The sequence below is a fragment of the Taudactylus pleione genome, unplaced genomic scaffold, assembly GCF_031769625.1.
Source record: "Taudactylus pleione unplaced genomic scaffold, aTauple2 ptg000061l, whole genome shotgun sequence".
In the NCBI taxonomy this organism is placed as follows: domain Eukaryota; kingdom Metazoa; phylum Chordata; class Amphibia; order Anura; family Myobatrachidae; genus Taudactylus; species Taudactylus pleione.
Window position 1 is genome coordinate 16,326,931 of NW_028284463.1, and position 26,290 is coordinate 16,353,220.

The 26,290-nt window shown below is 47.9% G+C and overlaps 1 protein-coding gene across 1 annotated transcript in view; it reads right to left on the minus strand.

The window, feature by feature from the left end:
• Nucleotides 1-4,019: 4,019 nt before the first annotated feature.
• Nucleotides 4,020-26,290, minus strand: part of GRAP (GRB2 related adaptor protein) — a 112,616-nt gene continuing 90,345 nt past the window's right edge. The window contains exon 6 of the mRNA XM_088464941.1: nucleotides 4,020-4,884. Within this exon, the coding sequence (XP_088321067.1) occupies nucleotides 4,702-4,884 (183 nt within the window). The 3' untranslated portion in view covers nucleotides 4,020-4,701. The remainder of the gene's footprint in view (nucleotides 4,885-26,290) is intronic.

The following is a 26,290-nucleotide window of genomic DNA, read 5'->3' on the forward strand; positions in this document are numbered from 1 at the left end:
ATATTACATGTATTGAAAAAGTAGGAAACCATAGTAAATGTATTAAAAAACGGAAACTATAGTAAACTTATTAAAAAAAAAAACCCAGAAATCATATTGTAAAAGCCGGAAACCATAGTAAAGACTTCAATAAGTTTACTAGTTTCTGTCTTTTTTCAATATATGTAATATGATTTCCGGCTTTTTCTATATATTTCAGTGGCGTCCCTACCTCATTAGACACCCGGTGTGGGCAGGGATGGCTGAGCTTGTAGTGCGCGCGGCTATGGGAAAAGGGGGCATGGTCTCGAGGGAGGGGGGTGCCGGAGGTGTGGGCTGCCCCCGGGGACCAGCCTGTGTGCAGTGCCGGCTCCTTCACTGTGTAGCACCCGGTTCCTGTCACTGAGGGGGAGTTGGCACTTTGGTGTCACCCCTCGGCGGGTGCGCCCCCGCACCCCCTTGTGACCCCACTGATATATTTACAATAGTTTCTGGCTTTTTCAATATATGTAATATGTTTTGCAGCTTTTTCAATGCATTTAATATGATTTCCAGCTTTTTTTTTATGCATTTAATATGATTTCCAGCTTTTTCAATATCTTTACTATGGTTTCCGGCTTTTTTCAATGCATGTACTATGTTTCCGGCTTTTTCCCACACTCAATATGAAGCATACGGTATAATTATAATTAGACAATAAAAACCCAAATGCATCAGGAGATAAAACAAAGGCAAGAGGGAGCAGTCCCAGATGAACCTTTTTAGACTTGTGGTGTCTGAGGTACTTCTCACAGTACATGCAGCTGATCTAGTCAGTATGAATCAGTGATCTCCCTGAGGAACAGCGTGGCAGCCATTTTGTGTTGAACTGTGCTATTTTTTTTTGGAAAGCATCCCATCACTTCACTAGGAACCAGTGATGTCACTAAAGGTGTGTGACCTGGGAACAGTTTGATGCTTAGGTCACATGCCCAGCTGTATCTCAGTCCCTCTCCTTCATCCCAGGGTGTATGGGTCAGTTGGCACACAGAGATGAGGCAGGTGACCCAGTACACGTAGATAACTGGTGGAAATAATGGCTACAGAGCAGGGCCAGGTTTTGCCTTCAGTGGATTTGGGGCGCTTAAGGCCTTCCCCCACTCCTCTGACTCTCCCCCTCTTGTCAGCACTGCCCCCACTAATCATCCGGCCCACCACCACTCATCATCTTGCCCACCCCCACTACAGGAAAGAGCTAATTTACATCCTGACTTCCTTGAAGTGTAGCCCCGCCCTTTGCCCCACCACCCACACACCCCTGATAGGACAGCTCTGTCCAAGCCTTTGAAGTGGCGCTGAGACCTCTGGGATGGGTCTAACAGGCAGGGCCCTCCAACCAGCTGGACGGGAGGGAGCTCAAGAGGAATCTCAGCACTCTGGACATCTTTTCTCCCAATGTACTGTTCCACGCGTTTTGAGCTATCTCAGTACTTCATTTCGAACTTTCAACACCTAGAAATTAAACTTCAACTCTTATAAGCAGTAGTCGGCAGGTGGCATTACACACATATGCACAGGCATAAGGTTTTCTGCACAGAATATCACACACAGAATATAAAGAGATAACAAAAACCTTTATTTATTTGAGACATTGGGGTGCTTAAGGGAGTGTAAACAACCCTGGCAGCCCAAATATAAGTTACTTACCTTGTAAAGACACTGAGACCTGATTTAGTACTCTCTTAAATAACGTACCCAGTGCACGCTACATTTTATTATCAAAAGAACTCATCTGTCCAAAAAAAGCTTGCAATCTATTTCTGGCATTTAAAGACAAGACAAGTTTGCATTAAAAGAATAGGACATTGAAAGTGGAACCTGCTCAGGACTCCAAGAGTTAGTGTTACCTGACAACTAGTCATCACACACAACTACAGAAACTCACACTTTCTTATGTGAAATATATAAATTATATTTATTAATGAAGATATATTCACTTCCTTCCATGCACATGATTTTTAGGTCAATATAGAGAAGTGGTAAGAGGCCGGCACAAAGGGGCTGATTTTCAGTTGGGGGCATTGCTACCTTATGTGAGTATCCGCCCATATATGGCGATTATCTAGGGATGGCCATCAGTGGTCACCATGGATGGGTACCATGGATGGCACAAAAACCATCTATGGTGAACCAACGATGGTTTGCACCCCTCGATGGCCCACCGTGCCCTCAGCAGCGGTGAGCAATCAAAAATAGGGGAGGGGCTTAGCAGGCGCCAGAGGGGCGGGGCTAAGCTGTCCTGTCAAGGAAAAAAAATAACCATCTGTTCCTGCTTGTCCATCGATGGTGGAGAACCATTGGCTCTCTGCCATCGATGACAAAACCATCACAGAAAGGTTGGTGCATAAAATCTGACTGCACTCGTGGTCGGCGTTTACTTTTTACAGCGCATGTGTATATCCGTGGGGTAAATCTGCATTACCACTGTCACCCAACGCAGAATCAGCCACAAAGCCTACACCTTGGTTTTACCTGGGATTCTGCACAGAATATAGATGTTACAATGTTACTGGTCACATTATAGACAGCCAGCTCCACACAATTATTTACAAGCAAACAAAAGTCACACAAAAAAGTTGAGGGAATACAGCAATATAGCAAATTGATCACAGCAATGGCAACAAGTGTCTAGCCTGCTCTCTGGGGCCTTTGATGGCATTGGGGGCCATTAATGCAGAGTGGTATTATGGTGCAGAAAACAATGTTTATATCATCATGCAGGTGTTATAATGTCATTGTGCCAGGAATGAAAACAGGGGAAATAATTTCTGTAGATAATTGATGGATTGTTATCTTGGGGGTTTTGCATGGAGGCTACACCTTACAAAAGGTCCAGTAACATTAAGGGGTCTATTTACTAAGCAGTGTTAGGAGACAGAGTAAAAAGTGATAAGAAAGTGATAAAGTGCCAGCCAATCAGCTCCCAACTGTCATCTCACAGGCTGTGTTTGAAAAATGACAGTTAGGAGCTGATTGGCTGGCACCTTATCACTTTTCACTCTGTCTCCTAACACTGCTTAGTAAATAGACCCCTTAATCACTCTCAGTGGGATGCATTCATATTCACATTCCTAGGCTCACAAGCAAAGAAGTAACTAGCAATCCCTGGGAGAGCAATGCATACCTACAGAACTCACCACTCCAGGGGGCGCCCCCTTGTACACCGGGGCTGACTGAGATGTGGCTGCATCTTGTGCGCAGTAAGGTACAAAATACTCCAGGTAGGGGAAGCTGGGAAAATGCAGTATCCACATTTGGGGACAGGAATGTAGGGGCCGGATTCAGCAAGGATCGCTATTCTGCCAATACGCATACAACGCAGTTGCTAATATCAGCGGTGATATGCAAATGATTGCATTCGCATTGCGATAACAGCCTACCATAAAGACACCCACTTATTCACATCCGTATATTTTAACATAGTGAAATAATCGGTAACAGTGAGTACCATCGCAGCCTCACCCACACTTGCACAAGCCCTGACCTTACTCAGAAATTGCTAACAACCAAGCACGCTTTGAGACCTCAGACTGCGTATGGCATCACATTGGCTAATTTATGCACGCCCCTGCAACGGAGTGTGAACGCACTGGTATGCCTGCGTTTCCCCCGACCACTCCCCTGTCACCACCCACGGACGACACTTCCTGTCAATCACTCTGCGATGGGCCTGCGTAGCCGCTGCGATCGCAGTCCCCATCGCAGTGGCCGATTCACACACACACGCACTGTGGTGCGTACGCCTGCGCAGTGCGAAACAATCGTCAGATTGCATGCGTATTCGCATCAGGCACTAAGTTTACACTGTGCAGACAGCGCAAGTCAGGGAGCTAGTAATTGGCATATATATCAGAATATGGGATGTTTTAGTTCTGCAGCTCTCTGGTGAGTCCCATCATAAAAGTAATGTATTATTTATAGTTGAAGAAACACTTCAGGTTTCAGATTTGCCCAAGTACCCCCACTCCCACCCCCACCTTGATAATATGGCTTCTCTTTGCCAGATGTGATGGAAGGTTTGTTAAATATCTACTTTATTGTGTCTTCCGTCCTCTTAAAAGCAAGAACTGCAGGTTGTACCCGCACAATCCCTCTGTCATGTGTGAAATGAACAGGCCACTCCCACTTGCATGAAGCCCCTCCTCCTGAAATTATTCCAGTGAGGAGTCTGGCATAATCTATGCAAAAGGACGTAGATATTAGGAGCATACCACCCTCTGTACATGTTAATACAGTTTAATAAACCACAGGTCTAATGTAATTATTCTGGCCACGCGGATGTAAGCCCTGTTTGTCATAAAGTCGCTTTTGTTGTGATACGACCCCAACTTCTCACATGTACTATGCTTTCCCCTATGTCCTGGCAATATGAGCCTTACTCGGAGCAACATGTTTTTTTTGTTGGGGTGGGAGGGGGGCTAAGACATTTCTCAATGTACAACATAACCATTATTTGCTAGTATTGCCCCTCTCAAGCCAAAATAAGGCAAGATATCCCGCTGCTATAGTAGAATATCTGGTTCCAAAATTCAGTCTCTTACTAGAATGAAGAGAATATATACTGGGGCCGATATAACGTCCTCCACGTACTCTGCAGAGCACAGGTCTCGGCCACCCTCTGGCTGCCCCGTTGGAGAAGGTCAGTATGACCACCCAGAGGAGTAATAGCCAGACGCATTGGGGTCACAAATGGATCTGGCTGACGTAGTTCACTGGGAATAGGCCAATCCTGCCGGCGATCCTCCCGCGCCACCAGTTGGGGTCCGAGCTGTCCATGACTTCGATGATGTCCCCTCGCTGGAATGACAGCTCGGCAGACTTGCCGGACATGAAGTTGAACTGTGCCTGGACAAACTGCTTTTTCCTCTGTAGGGACAAAAAAAGTGGGAATGTTACTGGTTGTCCCCGCATGGCCGCAGGAGAGAAGCCGTGCGGTGGGAACAGCGGCATAAGTGGTGACAAACGTCCTATCTGACAATGGTGGATATGTAGGATGGACACATTTAGACACAATAGGGTATATTATTTACTAAAGTGCGGATTTTTAGAAGTGCAGATGTTGCCCACAGCAACCAATTAGATTCTAGCTATTATCTTCTATAAGATGCAAGATAAATGTTAAGTAGAATCTGATTGGTTGCTATGGGCAACATCTCCACTCCTTAGAAAATACACCCCAATGTGGAGATGTAACAAAGCTGGAGAAGTGGACAAATGGAGAAGTTGCCCATAGCAACCAATCAGCTCAAAGCAATAATTTATCAAGTACTACATTCTATAAATTGATAGGTAGACTCTGTTTGGTAACTATGGGCAACTTCTCCCCCCTATAGAAGCCTTGATACATCTCCCCCATTTAGGGGTTCAATTTTTGCGCCCCATATTTATCATGTTTATCCAGTGAATTGATCCCGAGGAGATATTTAGCTGCACTTGCCAATTCTTTGCAAATACGTGGAAGAGTGATCAAATAAACTGCATTAAGGGATACAGCAATCCATCTACAGCCATGTATAGTATTGGTAATATCTTCATTGAAGGCAAACAAATTAATTTCCTATGGCTCTCTACAGTACCAGACTGGGGCATGAAAGCCCCACCGGGGTGAATGCAGTGGTAGAGGCCCATGCTTAAGGGGTGTGGCAACCCACCAGAGGGAGTGTGGCCAGCCACCACAGACGCTTGGCTAACCAATGGACAAATCTTGCTGTAGTTTTTATAGAAAGGACCAAGCACCCATGTTGATTAGTGGTACTACTCCACCAGGTAACTGACCATCTCAACAATGTATGATTTTAGGTCTGGAACTTGACACCTAGAGGAGGGGATGGGCCCTCAGTCAGTGGGGCCCATCGGAGATTTCCCCTGTACCACTGTGGGCCAGTCCAACCCTGGCTCTCTACCTCCCTGTATGGCCACACGCTACAGTCCGAACAGAGGCCCTGATTCAGAACCGGACGCTCTGACAGAGCGCTCACTCTGAATCAGGGCCGGGCTATTTTTTTTTTAGAACGGCCTCCTGGCCGCTCGCATAGCTGTGGGTGACCACCCACAGCTATAGAGAGCGGCCAGGAAGATGGTCGCGATGGTCAAGCCCCAGAGATGCAAGCCCCAGAGAGATTTCGACTCTAACAGAGCCGGAATCTCTCCACTGACATCACTTGTGATGTCAGTGTGGCCGGCCCCAAACGGTATGCGTTCACATGGGAACGCCTCCGTTTGGGCAGCCATTCCCCCGCCCGCCCACCAAAGGGGGCAAGCTGTCACTCACCATCGACAGCTCGCCCCCTTTGTTGCGAGACTCGGGGCGACGGATTGCCCGTCGCTATCCGGGTCTCGCGCATGCGCACGACGGAGCCGGCTCCATCGTGCGCATGCGCACTGGCCCACCATCGACCCGGTTGCGAGCGCACTGCGCTTGCGACCGGGTCTGAATCAGGCCCAGTATTCTGGCATCAGAATGTTCCCATCATTATATACAGAAATATAAGGTGAGATTAGTAACACGTTTACTTTTTGTCATTATACTGGCGGCAGACGTTGCTACATTATAGACATGCGATACCGCAGTGTGTCCGGCCTGAAAATGATCTACGTGGGATCAAAATGGAGAATAAAACTTTATTTGTTTATTCGTTTGTGTACTGGGCTCTAATTAGCTCATTTTTAATTGCGAATTTGGGGCCTGATTCGGAGATTTTACGCAGATTGAGTGACGTGTAGCCAGTGTGCATCCGTGAGAGCCGTACTGCACACGCACAGTGATTGGTTTGCGATTACGCTCACACAGAGTGACATGTAGTCAGCGTTTGGGGGAGGTAACAGGGGGGGGGTGTGGCTAATCAAATGCAGGTATGTCTGCCCGTTTAAACTCCATGGGCGTGTATAAATCAGCCATTGCGGTTGCCTTCGCAGCATGAGAGCTCTCAGCGCGTCAGGAGAGACGCTGTGTTTGAGACAGGTCAGACTTCACTCAGAAGCTGCGCAGCTGCCCGATCTGCGGCGATGTTACCGCTGTTTATGCTGTTGCATGTCATCGAGCGGATATGAGTGGGCCTCCCTATGCTCGGCTGTGCCTTGGAGACATTGTGATTGCATAAATCTCAGAATCAGGTCCTTGGTCCAGTTTGTTTTATGTCCAAGCAATGTGTGGCTCTCCAGCAGTTGGCTCGAACAGCCTGCTGGGATTTGTAATTCATGCACCGCCCGAACCTTCCCTGAAGCACCCTGCCTGTGTAGTTGTACTAGGCAGCTGTGTACGGATGGAGAATCGAAGCTGATAACTGCAAGCAGTATATAGGTGGAGGTGAGGGTCGCTGCCTAGGCGTTCATACATAACGTCCAGCAGGCTAAGGCGTACACAGCACACCGGCCCACCATGTCTGCCAGCCCTCAGTTCTCGCTCTGCCGGTCTGGCACGCTCACATGTACCACACAACAGCCTCCCGTCACTATCACACTTCTATATGTAGCCTGGGCACCTCCAGGCTGGGAGGAGCAGCTTTTTTCAACATTGTTGAAAGTAAATTATTAGTGAAAAAAAAAAATATATATAGACATGAATAGTCTGACAGCTGAGCCTGCCAGGTATGAGCTGATCCTGTGATAACAGGCGCACAGCAGACTCATGAAGTGAGTGATAAGGAACATGCTGCTTGTTACCAAATCTCTGTAACAATCTTGCAATTCTATGACGTAGTCTAGTAAATATATATATGACATAAGGGGCCCTCTGGGCACATGTCATGTAGGTGCCTGATTTATCTACACTGCTGAGAAGATAAAAGGGACTGAGTACAGTGTGTCTGTAAAGTACGCAATCATTTTAGGCACTGACTGAGTACTGACTAAATGGGGACTGCACTCCCTACTGTATCAAATGATAGGGATCTAGGTGTAGAAAGACCAAGAGCTTTTATACTGGCCTGAGAAATACAAGTTTAATATCTGTACTAAATGTACAATAGCGGAAGCATTATTTCTTACTAGCTGATGGTAGACCTTAGATATTTACTGTTTCCATTTCCATCTCACCACTCCAGTAACACATTAATCCTTCACCTCTATAGTAATGCATCCCCTCCCTTACTGTTATAGTAAGACATTACCCTCCCTCACCTGTTTACTAACACATTCCACTCCCTCACCTCTGTAGCAACACATTGCCCTCCCTCTCACCTGTAGTAACACATTACCCTCACACCTGTAGTAACTTAGGGCCTGATTCAGAGCCGCTCGTAAGCGGCCACTCGTTCGCTCCGAGCAATGTTTGCCCAACTGCGCATGTGTACGGATCGTTATACGCATGCGCGAACCAGTCAGTGCGGTCAAAATTCATGTGCTCGCAAAATAGCGAATGCCTGATAATTTGAGTGACAGGATGAGGCGTATGTAGGTGGTAACAGGGGAAGGTGCTTGAAAATGGGGAGTGGAGATCCGATCGCAGGCGTGCTTAAAGGTCAAAACGGGCGTTTTATGGGTGTGCATAATTAAAACAGCAGCGTCATTGACCACGTCACTGGGTTAATTTTTAGCCAGAACTGCTTGCAAAATTGTGGTAGCAAAAACCAACCACAAGAATAGCGAGCAGTTCATACGCTGGTCGATGTACTCAATTAATCTAATAAATAGCGGACATGACGTAGGATGCGAGCGGCCAGGGGGCGTATTGATCCAAAAAATGACCGCATGTTTTGTTCGCTCGTTCAGACCTAGAGGCGTGAACAGACCGCAAAGAGCGAACGGTTCATTTGAATAGCCACCCCTATTTTCTGGACGAGCGAGCGCTAATTGCGTCCGGCTCTGAATCAGGCCCTTATTCCCCTTCCTCACCTCTGGGAGGCATCAGAGTTTACACAAGTATAATTGACAGCTGTTTATCCATAAATTAACCTCATTTGTATACCTGTATTATTAAATAAAATTAAAAATGACAATTATTTAAATAAGTGTGAAATGAGCTTGTTATATATGTGTACCCAAATACCTGTATTTGTATATACGAGTATTCCTAAGAAATGTGGCAGTAATTGATCACTTTTCCTACATCATCCATGTTTGATCAGAATTTCTAGAGGGGTAATTAATTAGTAATTTTCTGCAGAACACAAAACACTGGAGGGGATAGTCTGATGTCTGCCCTGTAGTAGGATACAACTTGGGCCGTTCTTATAAAATGTGGAACCCAGGGCAATGATCAAAGTGGAAAATCTGGCCGGTAGCCTATTTTAGTATTTAACAACTCAATATACAGGAGAATAGCAGCCAATTGTTAGGGCAATCACAGCAGAAGAATGTGTAGCCTAACAGATCAGTGACAGCTTAACAGTCCCAATGATCCCCCCTTGCCCCCACCGCACACAAAATAGCCCAGTCAGCAACAACCACAAGTTTAATATAAAAGTGATTTGGGGGCACCAAGGTTCAGCTTTGCTCTGCTCTGGCACCAGCACTAGAAAAAATCTAATAGTCTCTTTTTGCTGATCTAAACCAGACAGCTATAGGGGCCTAAGTACTAAGCCTTCGAGAGAGAAATAGTGAATGGAGGTAAAGTACCAACCAATCAGCTCCTAACTGTCATTTTTCAAACACAGCCTGTAAAGTGACAGTTAGGAGCTGATTGGTTGGTACTTTATCTCTCTCCAAGGCTTAGTACAGACCTAATAGTCACCTGATGCCAGGCCTCCCTGCTGGGCTTGGTCACGCCCATAAATCGCTATTTCTGCAACATATAATTGGGACGGTGCTGTGGAAACTGGTTGGGGAGTGTGCACAGAGAGCAAGAAATAAAAATAAAAACACAAATAAAAACTAAAACACAAATATATATGTATAAAAGCCTACATAGCATAACTATCTGACTACTTTAGGCAAAACAGGTGACATTTACCTTTTTTTTGGCGTATGTGAGTATATTACTTTACTTTTCCATTATCTTATGCAAATGACATGAAATGAAGCCGTAGCTTGGAGCTGTCCTTACAATTATGTGCAATTGTTGCTGCCTCATTAGGTCTCATCAGTGTGAGATGCAGACTGTTATTGGTTTGTAAGGTTTAATTTGAAGCCACACACAAGCCAATGTATGCGAGGGAGTTATCGGCTTAATCCAAATCCAATCATATGTAATCAGCCAGGGCGGGAGGCCTTGTCTGCAGGCGTCTGCTTTGTGTGATCATCGGGTCCGTCCAGTCCACCCATCTAAACATCTGAATATATCCAATGTGTCTACATTGGACACGGCACAATCATTCCCTGGACGAGTCATGTACTGACACCCTGTCACACACTACGCTGCTTCATCCACACTATCCTCTCAAGCTGCTCCCAGAGAGCTGGGCGAGCCACCAACATTATGAAAACGGCGGTGTGGCCATATGTCAAATATCGTACATCAGGGAGTGGCCTTGAAGGCATGAGGCCACTCCCCCTTTTGGTAGGGGCGCACCTTCACGATGCACCGAGTAGTCCCAACCACTGACTTACAAATGTTGGGAGGTATGGCCTTATGCTAAAGTGAGAATCCATAGGACTTATAAGAGGGTTTGTGGATTTGCAATCAGAAAGCCTCGCTCGCTATTGGTTTTACGCCAGCTGCCACCGGTCACCATTAGTCTCAGTGCTTCCTAGGTGCAAGAGAGCCGTCAGAAACAGACTCCCCTCCCCCCCCCCGCAAGCACGACTCTGCATGGCTTTTGTTACATGGTAATGACACTCCCAGAAGTCAGAGCAGTCCGCATTGTCTACGCTCAGTTCTCACCCCGAAACTCCCTATATCACCGATCTGGCCAAGTTCCGTCTGACTCAGAATAGGATGGGACATAAATTTGCATCTGCTCATGTGCTGTAGGCAAAGACTCGCCGTGCGCAACTGTGCCCAAACATCCAGTGGACTTGGAACCAGGCCCATAATGGTACATTGCATCGGGGCTGATAGGGAGACATTGCATTGGGGCTGACAGGGAGACATTGCATTGGGGCTGATAGAGTAGGGGCTGTACACACCCACATGGCACTGGGCACACCCACACAGCACTGGCCACACCCATAGCACTGTCCACACCTCCTACACTTCTCACAATATGCTCTTGATAATTTTCAGCCCCAGGCCCATGTGGCTCTTAGGGCCTGATTCAGAGCCGGATGCTATTTGCGCTCGCTCGTTCAGAAAAAGGGGCCGGCTATTTAAATAGAGTGCTCACTCTTTGCGGTTTGTTGACGCCTCTATGTCTGAGCGAGTGAACGAAACATGCGCTCGCTATTTTGTAAAGACGCCCCCTGGCCGCTCGCATCCTACGTCATCTCCGCTATTTATTTGATTAATCGAGTACATCGAAAGGCATCTGAACTGTTCGCAGTGCTTGTGGTAGCATTTTCCTACCGCAATCATGTGAGCAGTTCAGGCTAAGAGACAACTAAGTGACGTGGTCGATGACGCTGCTTTGTTAATTATGCACACCCTTAAAACGCCCGTTTTGCACACCTGCGTTCGGATCTCCACTCCCCTTTTTCAAGCACCTTCCCCTGTTACCACCCACAAACGCCTCATCCTGTCACTCAAATTAGCAGACACTCGCTATTTGGTGAGCGCTCGATTTCCGATCACACTGACTGGTTGGTGCATGCGCATTACGACCCATACGCATGCGCAGTTGTGCGAACATCGCTCGGAGCGAACTAGCGGGCGCTTACGAGCGGCTCTGAATCAGGCCCTTAATCCGACTCTGAGCACCATCGGTTGGACCATGGAAACTTGCATCAGCCCCATGTTAGGTGCAGATTCTCTGCCCTCTGTGCCTATACACCATGGGTCGTGTGCACTGTGCAAAGTTCTAGCTACTTAGATGCAAGCGCAGTTGAAAAATATGAACCATTTGCACGAATAACGACTTTGTTTGCGACTATGAATAAGCCCCATATGGGCCTATTTATCAAGATAAACTACAGATTTCGCAGACATCTCCTGCAAAAGGCTCATTAGTGCTGCAGATCGCAGTCCACATTTATTAGCAATGGGGTCTGTGGTCTGACCACTATGTACCAAACTCTGGAAAGCAAAGCTTTTCGAGAGCTTGGACCCAATAGTTTACGTCATCCTCAGATGTCGTAAACTGCTTTATACCTATGGAGGCATTCACAAACGAGAGGGATCTTATGATCCCTCTCCCACAGCCTCTGGGCCTAATTCAGACCTGCTCGCGAGCGCTGAGCGCTACCAAGCAGGCGATGTTGGGCCAGTGCGCATGCGAACGACGGTGGCGGCTCCATCGTGCGCATGCGCGAGACCCGAATAATGATGGGCAAGCCGTCACTCCGGGTCTCGCTACAAAGGGGGCGTGCTGTCGATGTTGAGTGACAGCACGCCCCCTTTGGTGGGCGTGCCGGGGGCGTGGCTGCCCAGTATTGACCATCGCGACCATCTTCCTGGCCGCTCGCTATAGCTGTGGTCACCCACAGCTATACGAGCGGCCAGGAGGCTGCTCAAAAAATTCAGAAGGACGGCCCTGATTCAGAGCGAGAGCTCTGTCAGAGCGTCCGACTCTGAATCAGGGCCTCTGGGCCTGATTCAGAGCCGCTCGTAAGCGGCCGCTCGTTCGCTCCGAGCGATGTTCGCACATCTGCGCATGCGTATGGTTCGTAATGCGCATGCGCCAACCAGTCAGTGCGGTCGGAAATCGTGTGTTCGCAAAATAGCGAGTGCCTGCTAATTTGAGTGACAGGATGAGGCGTTTGTGGGTGGTAACAGGGGAAGGTGCTTGAAAATGGGGAGTGGAGATCCGAACGCAGGCGTGCCAAACGGTCAAAACGGGCGTTTTAAGGGTGTGCATAATTAACAAAGCAGCGTCATTGACCACGTCACTTGGTTGTTTCTTAGCCTGAACTATTCACGATTGCGGTAGGAAAATGCTACCAAAAGCACTGCGAGCAGTTCAGACGCCTTTCGATGTACTCGATTAATCTAATAAATAGCGGAGATGACGTAGGATGCGAGCGGCCAGGTGGCGTCTTTACAAAATAGCGAGCGCATGTTTCGTTCGCTCGCTCAGACATAGAGGCGTCAACAGACCGCAAAGAGCGAAAGCTCAATTTAAATAGCCACCCCTTTTTCTGAATGAGCGAGCGCAAATAGCGTCCGGCTCTGAATCAGGCCCTCTGTCCGGTGGCGGAAACTGATGCTGTGCACAAAAATGTGAAAGACTCCGCCGATATGCCTGTGATATAACTCGCAGGGACAGCGGTTATCGCTACAGCTGTCCCTGTGAGTTAACTGTATCATTATAAAAAATGTCCTGATACAGACTGCTAATAATCGTGGCAGTGCTGCGATTACTAATACATAGGCCCCATATTTGCAGCAGTGGCAGATAGCATATTGGCCCTCATTCAGAGCCGTACGCTCTGAGCAGAGCGCACGCTCTGAATGAGGGCCGGGCTCCATTTTCATGGAGCGTCCTCCTGGACGCTCGTGTAGCTGTGGGTCACCACCCACAGGCTATACGAGCGTGCATTGTGATGGCCGCGATGGTCGAGACCATCGCGACCATCGAAATTGCAAGCCGGAGCCTGCGGTTGAGGTTTTCAACCGCAAGCTCCGGAGTGATTTTGGCTCTATCAGAGCCAAAATCACTCCCACTGACATCACTAGTGATGTCAGTGGGCCAGCTTCTGACGGGAGGCGTTCCCGTGGGAACGCCCCCGTCAGGGAGGCACGCCCCCGGCACGCCCACCAAAGGGGGCGTGCTGTCAATCAACATTGACAGCACGCCCCCTTTGATCGGACACAACGAGCGAAGGACTTTCCTTCGCTCGTCGCGTCTGGCGCATGCGCACGACGGAGCTCCCTCCGTCGTGCGCATGCTCAGTCCATAACATCGACCCACTTGCGAGCAGACAGCCGCTCGCGAGTGGGTCTGAATCAGGCCCATTGTCTGCTAGAATTAGCTAGGAATGCTACGTTTCCTTCTGCTGAAAAATCTAAAGAATTATTTTTTTTACCATGTAGGGGCACAGTATTCATACCTTCCCTGCAAGCTAGAAAACTGGACAAAGCCAAAAATCATAGACGGCAAACCGTATATAAATATCATGGAGGTTTGGGCTAGAACTGAGGGCACATAAACTTCTATTCAGGGTTTAATAAAGTAAAAAAATGTTGTTGCTTGTTTGACAGTGGCATACCTCCCAACATTTGTCCAAAAGCAGTCGGGACATTTGCGTGTCAGAGGTGCGTGTGCTCCCGAAAGGGGTGTGTGGCCTACACATAAAGGGGTGTGGCCTAGCGACACGCCCCGTTTACATCACTAAGGGGCGTGCCCAGCAACTCCGAGATGCCCCCGGGCTTCCTCCCCGTACTGTGAATAGATGCTGTGCGCATGCACACAGCATCTATTCTCGCTCTGCATACGCACTGCTCTGCTATGCAGAGCAGCGGTGTATGCTTTCCCCAACTGCCACCCCACGGCGGGACACTGCGGCCCGTGGGCGGGACAGCGGGACAGTCCCATAAAAAAGTTGGGAGGTATGCAGTGGGTCGGCAGCAGTGATAGGATGAGAGGTTAGGGGGCGTGTTATGTGAGAGGGCGTGGTGATGGGATGAGAGGTTAGGGGGCGTGTTATGTGAGAGGGTGTGGTGATGGGATGAGAGGTTAGGGGGCGTGTAATGTGAGAGGGTGTGGTGATAGGATGCGAGGTTAGGGGCGTGTTATGTGAGGATGTGGTGATAGGATGAGAGGTTAGGGGGCGTGTTATGTGAGAGGGTGTGGGGAATCTGCTGTTGTAACTCTGCCTCTTTGAATTTGATCTCCCACCCTCCCTCCCCTATTGTGTTGGCTTTATTTCATAGCAGGGAAAGACCGGCAATATTGAAGCGTCCATCTTGCGGCAGTAATAGCGGTGCACACCCCTTCAATGCACTGATAGGCTGATTTCACCCTATTGGAGTCAGTGGCGCCTCTCGACCGAGCAGGCTGAATGGTGCATTGGCATGGGTGTTGGGGCTGCATCACTTGCTCTGAAAGGGATAGTTGGCCCTTGCAAGTTTTAAGATCTCACTTACCCTTGTCTGGGATAGTTGGCCCTCGTGAGTTGTGATATCCTTTTGCCTAAGACAAGTGGACGCTGGTTATTTGCCGTTCTTTCTTCTGCCACCATACCTACCATTGTAACTAAATAAAGCTGACCACTTATTTTTTCAACTGCATAACTTGGTCTTGTGTGTTTATTATAGTTAAGTCTAGTTTTAGTTTATGGGTCACATCTATCATCTGATGATAGAAAGTTTAAGGATAAAATGTAGATTGGTGATTAATGTCCTTATAATAGAGTGAGATGTGTAAAGAGTACAGTGATGAGGTGGTGGAATTTGTGACAATATAAGAGATAATGTCTGTATCACGCACGGCTGCCCCCACCTGTAGCCACAAAGCTGAGATGTTCCATGAGTACACCCAGCGGTGGGCGGCATCTGGACATTACAAGAAGTGAAACCCGGTTTCATTTCTATAAGTCTCGGTCTCTGTGCTCCAAGATGCAGTTTTGATTTTATACAAAGCAATGATTAAAGGGGCCCTCTGCCTAAATGTACCCTTCAGAAAGTTACATACATTACAACCCTAGAAACAAATCTCATCACTCGAGTGGCATGCACACGTGTCACGTATGTTATTAGAGTGTTGGGTGTTGTTGCCTCACATGTGGGCTTGAACTTGGTGGACCAGTGAAACTCTGCACCTCTCTCTCAGAAGCTCCTGGTCATACCCAACCTTACTAAAAATATTTCTGTTTTACGCGAAACGCTGACCTTTTACACAGTCGAAACTCAGGATAGTCCAGTGAAAATCAGGATTGTTGGCACTTGGCAGACATACTGAAAGGAACTGAAAATCCTGTGTCCCTCATCCAATAAGTGGACCAGCTCGATGCTGAAAGTATACATTTAAGCCAGCGAGTTATACTGTCAGGGCTAGTGTGCTGGACTGTTTCCATGTTATAGAGTATAACTAAGGGGTCTATGTACTAATAATCACGGAACTGCCGCGGTAACTGGCATATTGTAGAAGTCTTCCACAGAAGTGCAAGACTTCTCCAGTGGAAGATGACATGGTGCATGCGCACAGTGTCAGCTTCCAGAGAGATCTCACTCCTGCACACGGAGCCCCCAAAGGCTTAGAGCAGTTTTATTATCTGAAGATGGTGTAAACTACCTGGGGTAAGCTCCCAAAAGCTTTGCTTTCTGGAGTTTAGTACATAGGGCTCAGATTGTACTCCCCATTAATAGTAACGGGATGCAATCGGGAAGCCGGCTGACATACTGACAGCCGGCTTCCCGACTGTCATAACCTGGCGAGGGTGAAATGCCGGGTGTCTAGATGTAGACGCCGCTCATTTCACCGACGCCGGGAGACCGGCACCCCGATTGATGGCGGGCGCCGCGAGCGGACAGCCGCGGGGGGGGGGGGGGAGAGGGGGAGAGGGTTAGGTTTAGGGTTCCTGGGGGGGACTTAGGGTTAGGCACCCCCCCGGGAGGTTAGGGTTAGGCTAGGGCAAGGGAGGGTTAGGGTTAGGCTAGGGGAAGGGAGGGTTAGGTTTAGGCACTTAGAGGGGGGATTAGGGTTAGGCACTTGTGGGGGAGGTTAGGGTTAGGCTAGGGGAAGGGAGGGTTAGGGTTAGGCACCCCCGCGGGACTTAGGTTTAGGCAGCGGGGACGGGGGGGGGTTCGGTTTAGGCACTTAGAGGGAGGATTAGGGTTAGGCACTTGCGGGGGAGGTTAGGGTTAGCCACCCCCCCGGGGGACTTAGGTTTAGGCAGCGGGGAAAGGGGGGTTAGGGATAGGCACTTAGAGGGGGGATTAAGGTTAGGCACTTGGGGGGGAGGTTAGGGTTAGGCACCCCTAAGGGAGGGTTAGGGGGGTGGGTTAGGTTAGTTCATACTTACCTGGGGACAAGCGGGATTTCCAGCGCTGTCAGGCTGCCGCTGCCGGATCTGTTCCACTGTCGGCCTGACGTTGCCGAGAATCGAACTGCCGGCCGTGTGGTCAGCGGTATTACATACCGATTCCATAGTAACAATGGGGACTACGATCTGCAGTGCTTATTTGCACTTTGCCAGAGATTTCTGTGAAATCTCCTGCATTGTGCTCCAAAAATTATTGCGAAACTGCAGTTTCTGCTTAATTTTATGTAAAAAACAGCTGTATACATACCTGTAGGCCCTTAAGTGCTTTCATTTATTTGCCAAACTTAGGCCGGGTACACACCTGCATGATATCGGCCTGATTTTGTCCGACAAAGCCAAATTGCAACATCAAATTTGCGCGTTCCCACGGTCGCATGCAATATCATCTGGTGGGCCGTGCTGCACAGCCAATGACACAAAATCGCATGTGAGGCTGTACATTTTAATGAAGGACGGTGCAGTGATCATTCCGTTGTACATTAAATCTTTTAGGTGTGTACCGGCAATCATGCAATGTCCAAGGTGATGGCAAATCGCCCTGAACATCGGCACGATTGCCGGAGGTACAGGTATGCACCCACCCTTAGCCGATATGCTTGTAGCCATGTGAATAGATAAATACAATTGTCACGTTTGGATGTACAGAACAACAGACAAGCTGTACAGATTCCATTTCTGTTCAACGCACAGACATGAGCTTATCTGTATCTGATGGAAAGGAACACCTGGGCTGTACAAGTCTCTGAATGTGGAGTTCCCCTTTAAGTTGGCTATTATGGACCCTATGTATTGTACAAGGAACACACAAAGTAGATCAAAGTTCTCCTGTTAAAATGCATTTTAGCTGCAGTCCTGTGGTTTACAAGCACATTCCTGGCATAGGGTGTACTACAAGCCTTGGCTGCAGAGCCTTGTCATTATTGTGTTATTATCTCTCAGCCAATCAGGTGCCAGCATTGTATTTTATAGGCTTCAATCCCTAAGCATATAACGCTGGGATGTATTCACCCGCAAATTCTGTATGGTAATCATTATTCTTATTTACAGGCTTCAGGCGCTCGGACCTGCCCAGATTGTACACATCACCCTAACGCGGTGCACACCGGGGGAAGTCATGTTTCCAGACACATATACTAAAGCTCTCATGTGAGTGTAACACAAGAGCCTTGTAGCCTTTGCGGAGAAAGCACCGTGGTATTGTGCGATCAGCTGAGGCAGAGCCTTTCCTGTCATACTTAAGTATACTCGAAATTTTTTTACTATAAAAATGATAAAAAATAATTAAAGAAAATATTATAAATATCTATTTTGTATTATTCTAATCATTTTTATAGTGAAAACTCTCGAGTAAAAAGTGTATGGCGTCTACTTTTTTCGCACATCCCTGATCAAACCTCACCAAATTTCCAGCACTAAGGACCTCATTCAGAGTCGGTCGTAAGCGGGCGCTCGATCGTACGCATCGATGTTCGCTAAACTGTGCATGCGTAAGTTTCACAATTTCGAGCGCTTCATTTGCATATCCGGCCTCTTTTCCCTTACGACCGAGCGGCCTCAACGACCGACTCTGAATGAGATCCTATATACTGCTGCACCTTTGTATAATGCCCACATGTACCCTCGGATTCATATATGTATCTGTAATTCTGGCTCTAATACTAGCCAGTGCCTCCCCAGCCGTTTACCTCAACCGACGTCACTGGGTATGTTCACATATATAATACACTAACTAACCTGGCATGGGCTACCTGCAGATCTGCAGCATGACCTACACTGAGTGTACAGAACAGAAAAGCAAGCAGCTTGCAGGAGAGGTGTGCACCATCTACGGGACCGATAGGTACTATAGCAATAACCCAATAGGTTCAGATTGTGTCTGTTATTCTGCAAACGGTTTGTGCTTGGGACTGTGGCACGCCAATAAGGCACAATACCAGTGTTTGCGGAAAAAGCCCTTTGCTGGGAGTATTTGGGTGCAGCGATGGCACTTGTGGCAGAGAGGTGTATGGATGGTCCAAGTTTTGAGAACCCGTCCAACAATGAGATTTACTGAGCGAGACGTTATGCAAAGTTGGAATTGAAGCAATTTTTAAGAATGTTTCTTACTTTGCGATATGGAGAGCGGCCATCTCCCCCGTATAATGGAGAGCGGCCATCTCCTCCGTGTAATGGAGAGCGGCCATCTCCTCCGTGTAATGGAGAGCAGCCATCTCCCCCCGTGTAATGGAGAGCAGCCACCTCCCCCGTATAATGGAGAGCGGCCATCTCCTCCGTGTAATGGAGAGCATCCATCTCCCCCCGTGTAATGGAGAGCGGCCATCTCCCCCGTGTAATGGAGAGCGGCCATCTCCCCCGTGTAATGGAGAGCGGCCATCTCCCCCGTGTAATGGAGAGCGGCCATCTCCCCCGTGTAATGGAGAGCGGCCATCTCCCCCGTGTAATGGAGAGCGGCCATCTCCCCCGTGTAATGGAGAGCGGCCATCTCCCCCGTGTAATGGAGAGCGGCCATCTCCCCCGTGTAATGGAGCGCAGCCATCTCCCCCGTGTAATGGAGAGCGGCCATCTCCCCCGTGTAATGGAGAGCGGCCATCTCCCCCGTGTAATGGAGAGCGGCCATCTCCCCCGTGTAATGGAGAGCGGCCATCTCCCCCGTGTAATGGAGAGCGGCCATCTCCCCCGTGTAATGGAGCGCGGCCATCTCCCCCAAGTGGTCGAGTAACCGCTCACACAGGACGCCATACTCAGACAGAGAGACTGCACCAGTTCTATGATGGTGATGTATAACGAGCGGGCGTCTCAGTGCTTGCACACACAAACGCATGTATGTACATCAGGAAAGGGCTTTGTAGCGGCAAAAGACACAGCCATGGCCAACACGGAATCAAGTCCTGCATCTCTTCCTTCCTATAATAATAAATGGCCAGACTGAGCCTTCTGGAAGTCTTTCAAAAGAGGAGCAGCTTCCTTAATTAAGAAAATAACAATACACAGACCATTTATACTGCAAATCCTAATTTACTAAGTGTACAAAAGGTGCTATACTGCTAGGACTAAAAAAAATCAGGTTGGCCATTGTATTTAGTAGGGGCCCTAATACTAATAAGTGGTGGCATCTGAACCTTGGTGGTATGCATACTGATAGTTTTACCTTCCATCATTCAACATGGTCAAAACAAGTCAAAGTCATGTAATGTTAGTGGTTGAGGCGTTGAGCATACCTCCCAACATGACCCTCTCCAGGAGGGACACAATCCTCTGGTCCTGGACTTCCCTGGTAAGAGGCGGGGCTGCAGCGCAGTTCAAAATTCAAATAGGGGAGTCACACCAACTGTAATTTCACACACTGCCAAACATCACTGGCTGGGACTCACTGGCAGTTGGTGTGACTACCCTATTTGAATTTTGGACTGTGCTGCAGCCCCACCTCTGTCCCGCCACCAATAATAAATTACCAGGGAAGTCCAGGACCAGAGCATTGTGTCCCTCCTGGAGAGGGTCATGTTGGGAGGTATGCATTAAGCCTTCCAGCCATGTGATGCTAGTGAGTGGGGCACTGAGCCCTCCAGCAATGTGATGCTAGTGGGTGGGGCACTGAGCCCCACAGTCATGTGATGCTAGTGGGTGGGGTACTGAGCCCTCCGGTCATGTGATGCTAGTGAGTGGGGCACTGAGCCCCCAAGTCATGTGATGCTAGTGAGTGGGGCACTGAGCCCTCCAGTCATGTGATGCTAGTGGGTGAGGCACTGAGCCCTCCAGTCATGTGATGCTAGTGGGTGGGGTACTGAGCCCTCCGGTCATGTGATGCTAGTGAGTGGGACACTGAGCCCCCAAGTCATGTGATGCTAGTGAGTGGGGCACTGAGCTCTCCAGTCATGTGATGCTAGTGGGTGAGGCACTGAGCCCTCAGTACTGCATCCACATGGACTGATAAAACTTTAATGTACTGAAAGCTTAGGAGGCTATAAAATGCCTCTCAGTTCTCTCAGGAGATAAGCAATAATATATATACAGGTATTGTAGCCTGTGTCACTTTCTCTGTTGCTGGGCTCCATATGCCACAATGCCAAACCTTTACAATGAGAAGAGCTGCACTTTGTGTTAAGTGGTCAATGTATGGATAATAGTCCCAGATTCAGAGATGGACACAATTCCGATGATTACGCAGCTGAGCAATTATCGGTAATCTGCGTATGCGAAGTTTAAATGAGGATTTATTTTCAGAGTTATTGACAGGCGGTGTGCGGAAACAGGGGGCATGTCTTTGCGACTGAAATGTCTCCATGATGTGACAGCTTCAGCTTTCTGGGTGTGTCACAACCTGCGTCTGTGATCCCATATGCAGACAAAATGGCACGGGTGTCTCCATTCCTGTGCGTAACCTTAGGGTTACTCAGTAGGCTGATTATAAACTAACCTGTGACTTTGTACAGATGTACGAAGCAGACGGTGGGCGTCTCAGTACAAACCTCAGTGCCTGCAATATTTGCATCATTTTGCACCGCCGCTGTGTACAAATTTTCACACTAGGGATTACAGAACAATGACACACTTCCACTTGGGGTTACAGTACAATGACACACTGACACTTGGGGTTACAGTACAATGACACACTGACACTTGGGGTTACAGTACAATGACACACTGACACTTGGGGTTACAGAGCAATGACAAACTGACACTTGGGGTTACAGAACAATGGCACACTGACACTTGGGGGTTACAGAATGACACACTGACACTTGGGGGTTACAGAATAATGATACACTGACACTTGGGGGTTATAGATAATGACACACTGACACGGGGTTACAGTACAATGACACACTGACACTTGGGGTTACAGTACAATGACACACTGACACTTGGGGATACAGAATGACACACTGACACTTGGGGGTTACAGAATAATGATACACTGACACTTGGGGGTTATAGATAATGACACACTGACACTTGGGGTTACAGTACAATGACACACTGACACTTGGGGGTTACAGAATAATGACACACTGACACTTGGGGTTATAGATAATGACACACTGACACTTGGGGTTACAGAATAATGATACACTGACACTTGGGGTTATAGATAATGACACACTGACACTTGGGGTTATAGATAATGACACACTGACACTTGGGGTTACAGAATAATGATACACTGACACTTGGGGTTACAGTACAATGACACACTGATACTTGGGGGTTATAGATAATGACACACTGACACTTGGGGTTATAGATAATGACACACTGACACTTGGGGGTTACAGAATAATGACACACTGACACTTGGGGTTACAGTACAATGACACACTGACACTTGGGGTTACAGTACAATGACACACTGACACTTGGGGTTACAGTACAATGACACACTGACACTTGGGGGTTACAGAATGACACAACTTGGGGGTTACAGAATAATGATACACTGACACTTGGGGGTTATAGATAATGACACACTGACACTTGGGGGTTACAGAATAATGACACACTGACACTTGGGGGTTACAGAATAATGACACACTGACACGGGGTTACAGAATAATGACACACTGACACTTGGGGGTTACAGAATAATGACACACTGACACTTTGGGGTTACAGAATAATGACACACTGACACTTGGGGATACAGAATAATGGCACACTGACACTTGCAGATACAGGATAATCGCACACTGACACTTGGGGTTACAGAATAATGATACCCTGACACTTGGGGGTTACAGAATAATGACACACTGACACTTGGGGTTACAGAATAATGACACACTGACACTTGGGGTTACAGGACAATGACACACTGACACTTGGGGTTACAGGACAATGACACACTGACACTTGGGGGTTACAGAATAATGATACACTGACACTTGGGGTTACAGAATAATGACACACTGACACTTGGGGTTACAGAATAATGACACACTGACACTTGGGGTTACCGAATAATGACACACTGACACTTGGGGGTTACAGAATAATGACACACTGACACTTGGGGTTACAGAATAATGGCACACTGACACTTGGGGGTTACAGAATAATGGCACACTGACACTTGGGGGTTACAGAATAATGACACACTGACACTTGGGGTTACAGAATAATGACATACTGACACTTGGGGTTACAGAACAATGGCACACTGACACTTGGGGTTACAGGACTATGGCACACTGACACTTGGGGTTTACAGAATAATGACATACTGACACTTGGGGGTTACAGAATAATGACACACTGACACTTGGGGGTTACAGAATAATGATACACTGACACTTGGGGGTTACAGAATAATGACACACTGACACTTGGGGGTTACAGAATAATGGCACACTGACACTTGGGGGTTACAGAATAATGATACACTGACACTTGGGGGTTACAGAATAATGGCACACTGACACTTGGGGTTACAGAATAATGACATAATGACACACTGACATTTGGGGGCTACAGAATAATGATACACTGACACTTGGGGGTTACAGAATAATGATACACTGACACTTGAGGTTACAGAATAATGACACACTGACACTTGGGGGTTACAGAATAATGATACACTGACACTTGGGGTTACAGTACGATGACACACTGACACTTGGGGTTACAGTACGATGACACACTGACAATTGGGGTTACAGAATAATGATACACTGACACTTGGGGTTACAGAATAATGACACACTGACACTTGGGGTTACAGAATAATGGCACACTGAAACTTGGGGTTACAGTATGATGACACACTGACACTTGGGGTTACAGTACGATGACACACTGACACTCAGGTTTACAGAATAATGACATACTGACACTTGGGGTTACAGAATAATGGCACACTGAAACTTGGGGTTACAGTACCATGACACACTGACACTTGGGGTTACAGTACGATGACACACTGACACTTGGGGTTACAGTACCATGACACACTGACACTTGGGGTTACAGGACAATGGCACACTGACACTTGGGGTTACAGTACGATGACACACTGACACTTGGGGTTACAGTACGATGACACACTGACACTTGGGGTTACAGTACGATGACACACTGACACTTGGGGTTACAGTACGATGGCACACTGACACTTGGGGTTACAGAATAATGGTACACTGACACTTGGGGTTACAGGACAATGTTACACTGACACTTGGGGTTACAGGACAATGGCACACTGACACTTTGGGTTACAGGACAATGGCACACTGACACTTTGGGTTACAGGACAATGGCACACTGACGGTTGGAGTTACAGAACAATGACACACTGACACTTGGGGTTACAGGACAATGGCACACTGACACTTGGGGTTACAGATAATGGCACACTGACACTTGGGGTTACAGAACAATGACACACTGGCACTTGGGGTTACAGAATAATGGCACACTGATGGTTGGAGTTACAGGACAATGGCACACTGACACTTGGGGTTACAGGACAATGGCACACTGAAACGGGGTAACAGAACAATGATACACTGACACTTGGGGTTACAGGACAATGGCACACTGACACTTGGGGTTACAGGACAATGGCACACTGACACTTGGGGTTACAGAACAATGACACACTGACACTTGGGTTTACAGAACAATGGCACACTGATGGTTGGAGTTACAGGACAATGGCACACTGACACTTGGGTTACAGGACAATGACACACTGACACTTGGGGTTACAGGACAATGGCACACTGACACTTGGGGTTACAGGACAATGACACACTGACACTTGGGGTTACAGGACAATGGCACACTGAAACTTGGGGTTACAGGACAATGGCACACTGATGGTTGGGGTTACAGGACAATGACACACTGACACTTGGGGTTACAGAACAATGGCACACTGATGGTTGGAGTTACAGGACAATGGCACACTGACTCTTGGGGTTACAGGACAATGACACACTGACACTTGGGGTTACAGGACAATGGCACACTGACACTTGGGGTTACAGGACAATGACACACTGACACTTGGGGTTACAGGACAATGGCACACTGACACTTGGGGTTACAGGACAATGGCACACTGATGGTTGGAGTTACAGGACAATGGCACACTGACAAATGGGGTTACAGGACAATGACACACTGACACTTGGGGTTACAGAACAATGGCACACTGAAAGCTGGGGTTACAGGACAATGGCACACTGACACGTGGGGTTACAGAACAATGACACACTGACACTTGGGGTTACAGAACAATGGCACACTGACACTTGGGGTTACAGGACAATGACACTCTGACACTTGGGGTTACAGGACAATGGCACACTGACTCTTGGGGTTATAGGACAATGACACACTGACACTTGTGGTTACAGGACAATGGCACACTGACACTTGGGGTTACAGGACAATGGCACACTGATGGTTGGAGTTACAGGACAATGGCACACTGACATATGGGGTTACAGGACAATGACATACTGACACTTGGAGTTACAGAACAATGGCACACTGAAAGCTGGGGTTACAGGACAATGGCACACTGACACGTGGGGTTACAGAACAATGACACACTGACACGTGGGGTTACAGAACAATGGCACACTGACAGTTGGGGTTACAGGACATTGGCACACTGACAGTTGGGGTTACGGGACAATGGCACACTGACACGTGGGGTTACAGAACAATGGCACACTGACACTTGGGGTTACAGGACAATGGCACACTGACACTTGGGGTTACAGGACAATGGCACACTGATGGTTGGAGTTACAGGACAATGGCACACTGACATATGGGGTTACAGGACAATGACACACTGACACTTGGAGTTACAGAACAATGGCACACTGAAAGCTGGGGTTACAGGACAATGGCACACTGACACGTGGGGTTACAGAACAATGACACACTGACACGTGGGGTTACAGAACAATGGCACACTGACAGTTGGGGTTACAGGACATTGGCACACTGACAGTTGGGGTTACGGGACAATGGCACACTGACACGTGGGGTTACAGATCAATGGCACACTGACACTTGGGGTACAGAACAATGGCACACTGACAGTTGGGGTTACAGGACAATGGCACACTGACACTTGGGGTTACAGGACAATGACACACTGACACTTGGGGTTACAGGACAATGGCACACTGACACTTGGGGTTACAGAACAATGGCACACTGATGGTTGGAGTTACAGGACAATGGCACACTGACACTTGGGGTTACAGGACAATGACACACTGACACTTGTGGTTACAGAACAATGGCACACTGATGGTTGGAGTTACAGGACAATGGCACACTGACACTTGGGGTTACAGAA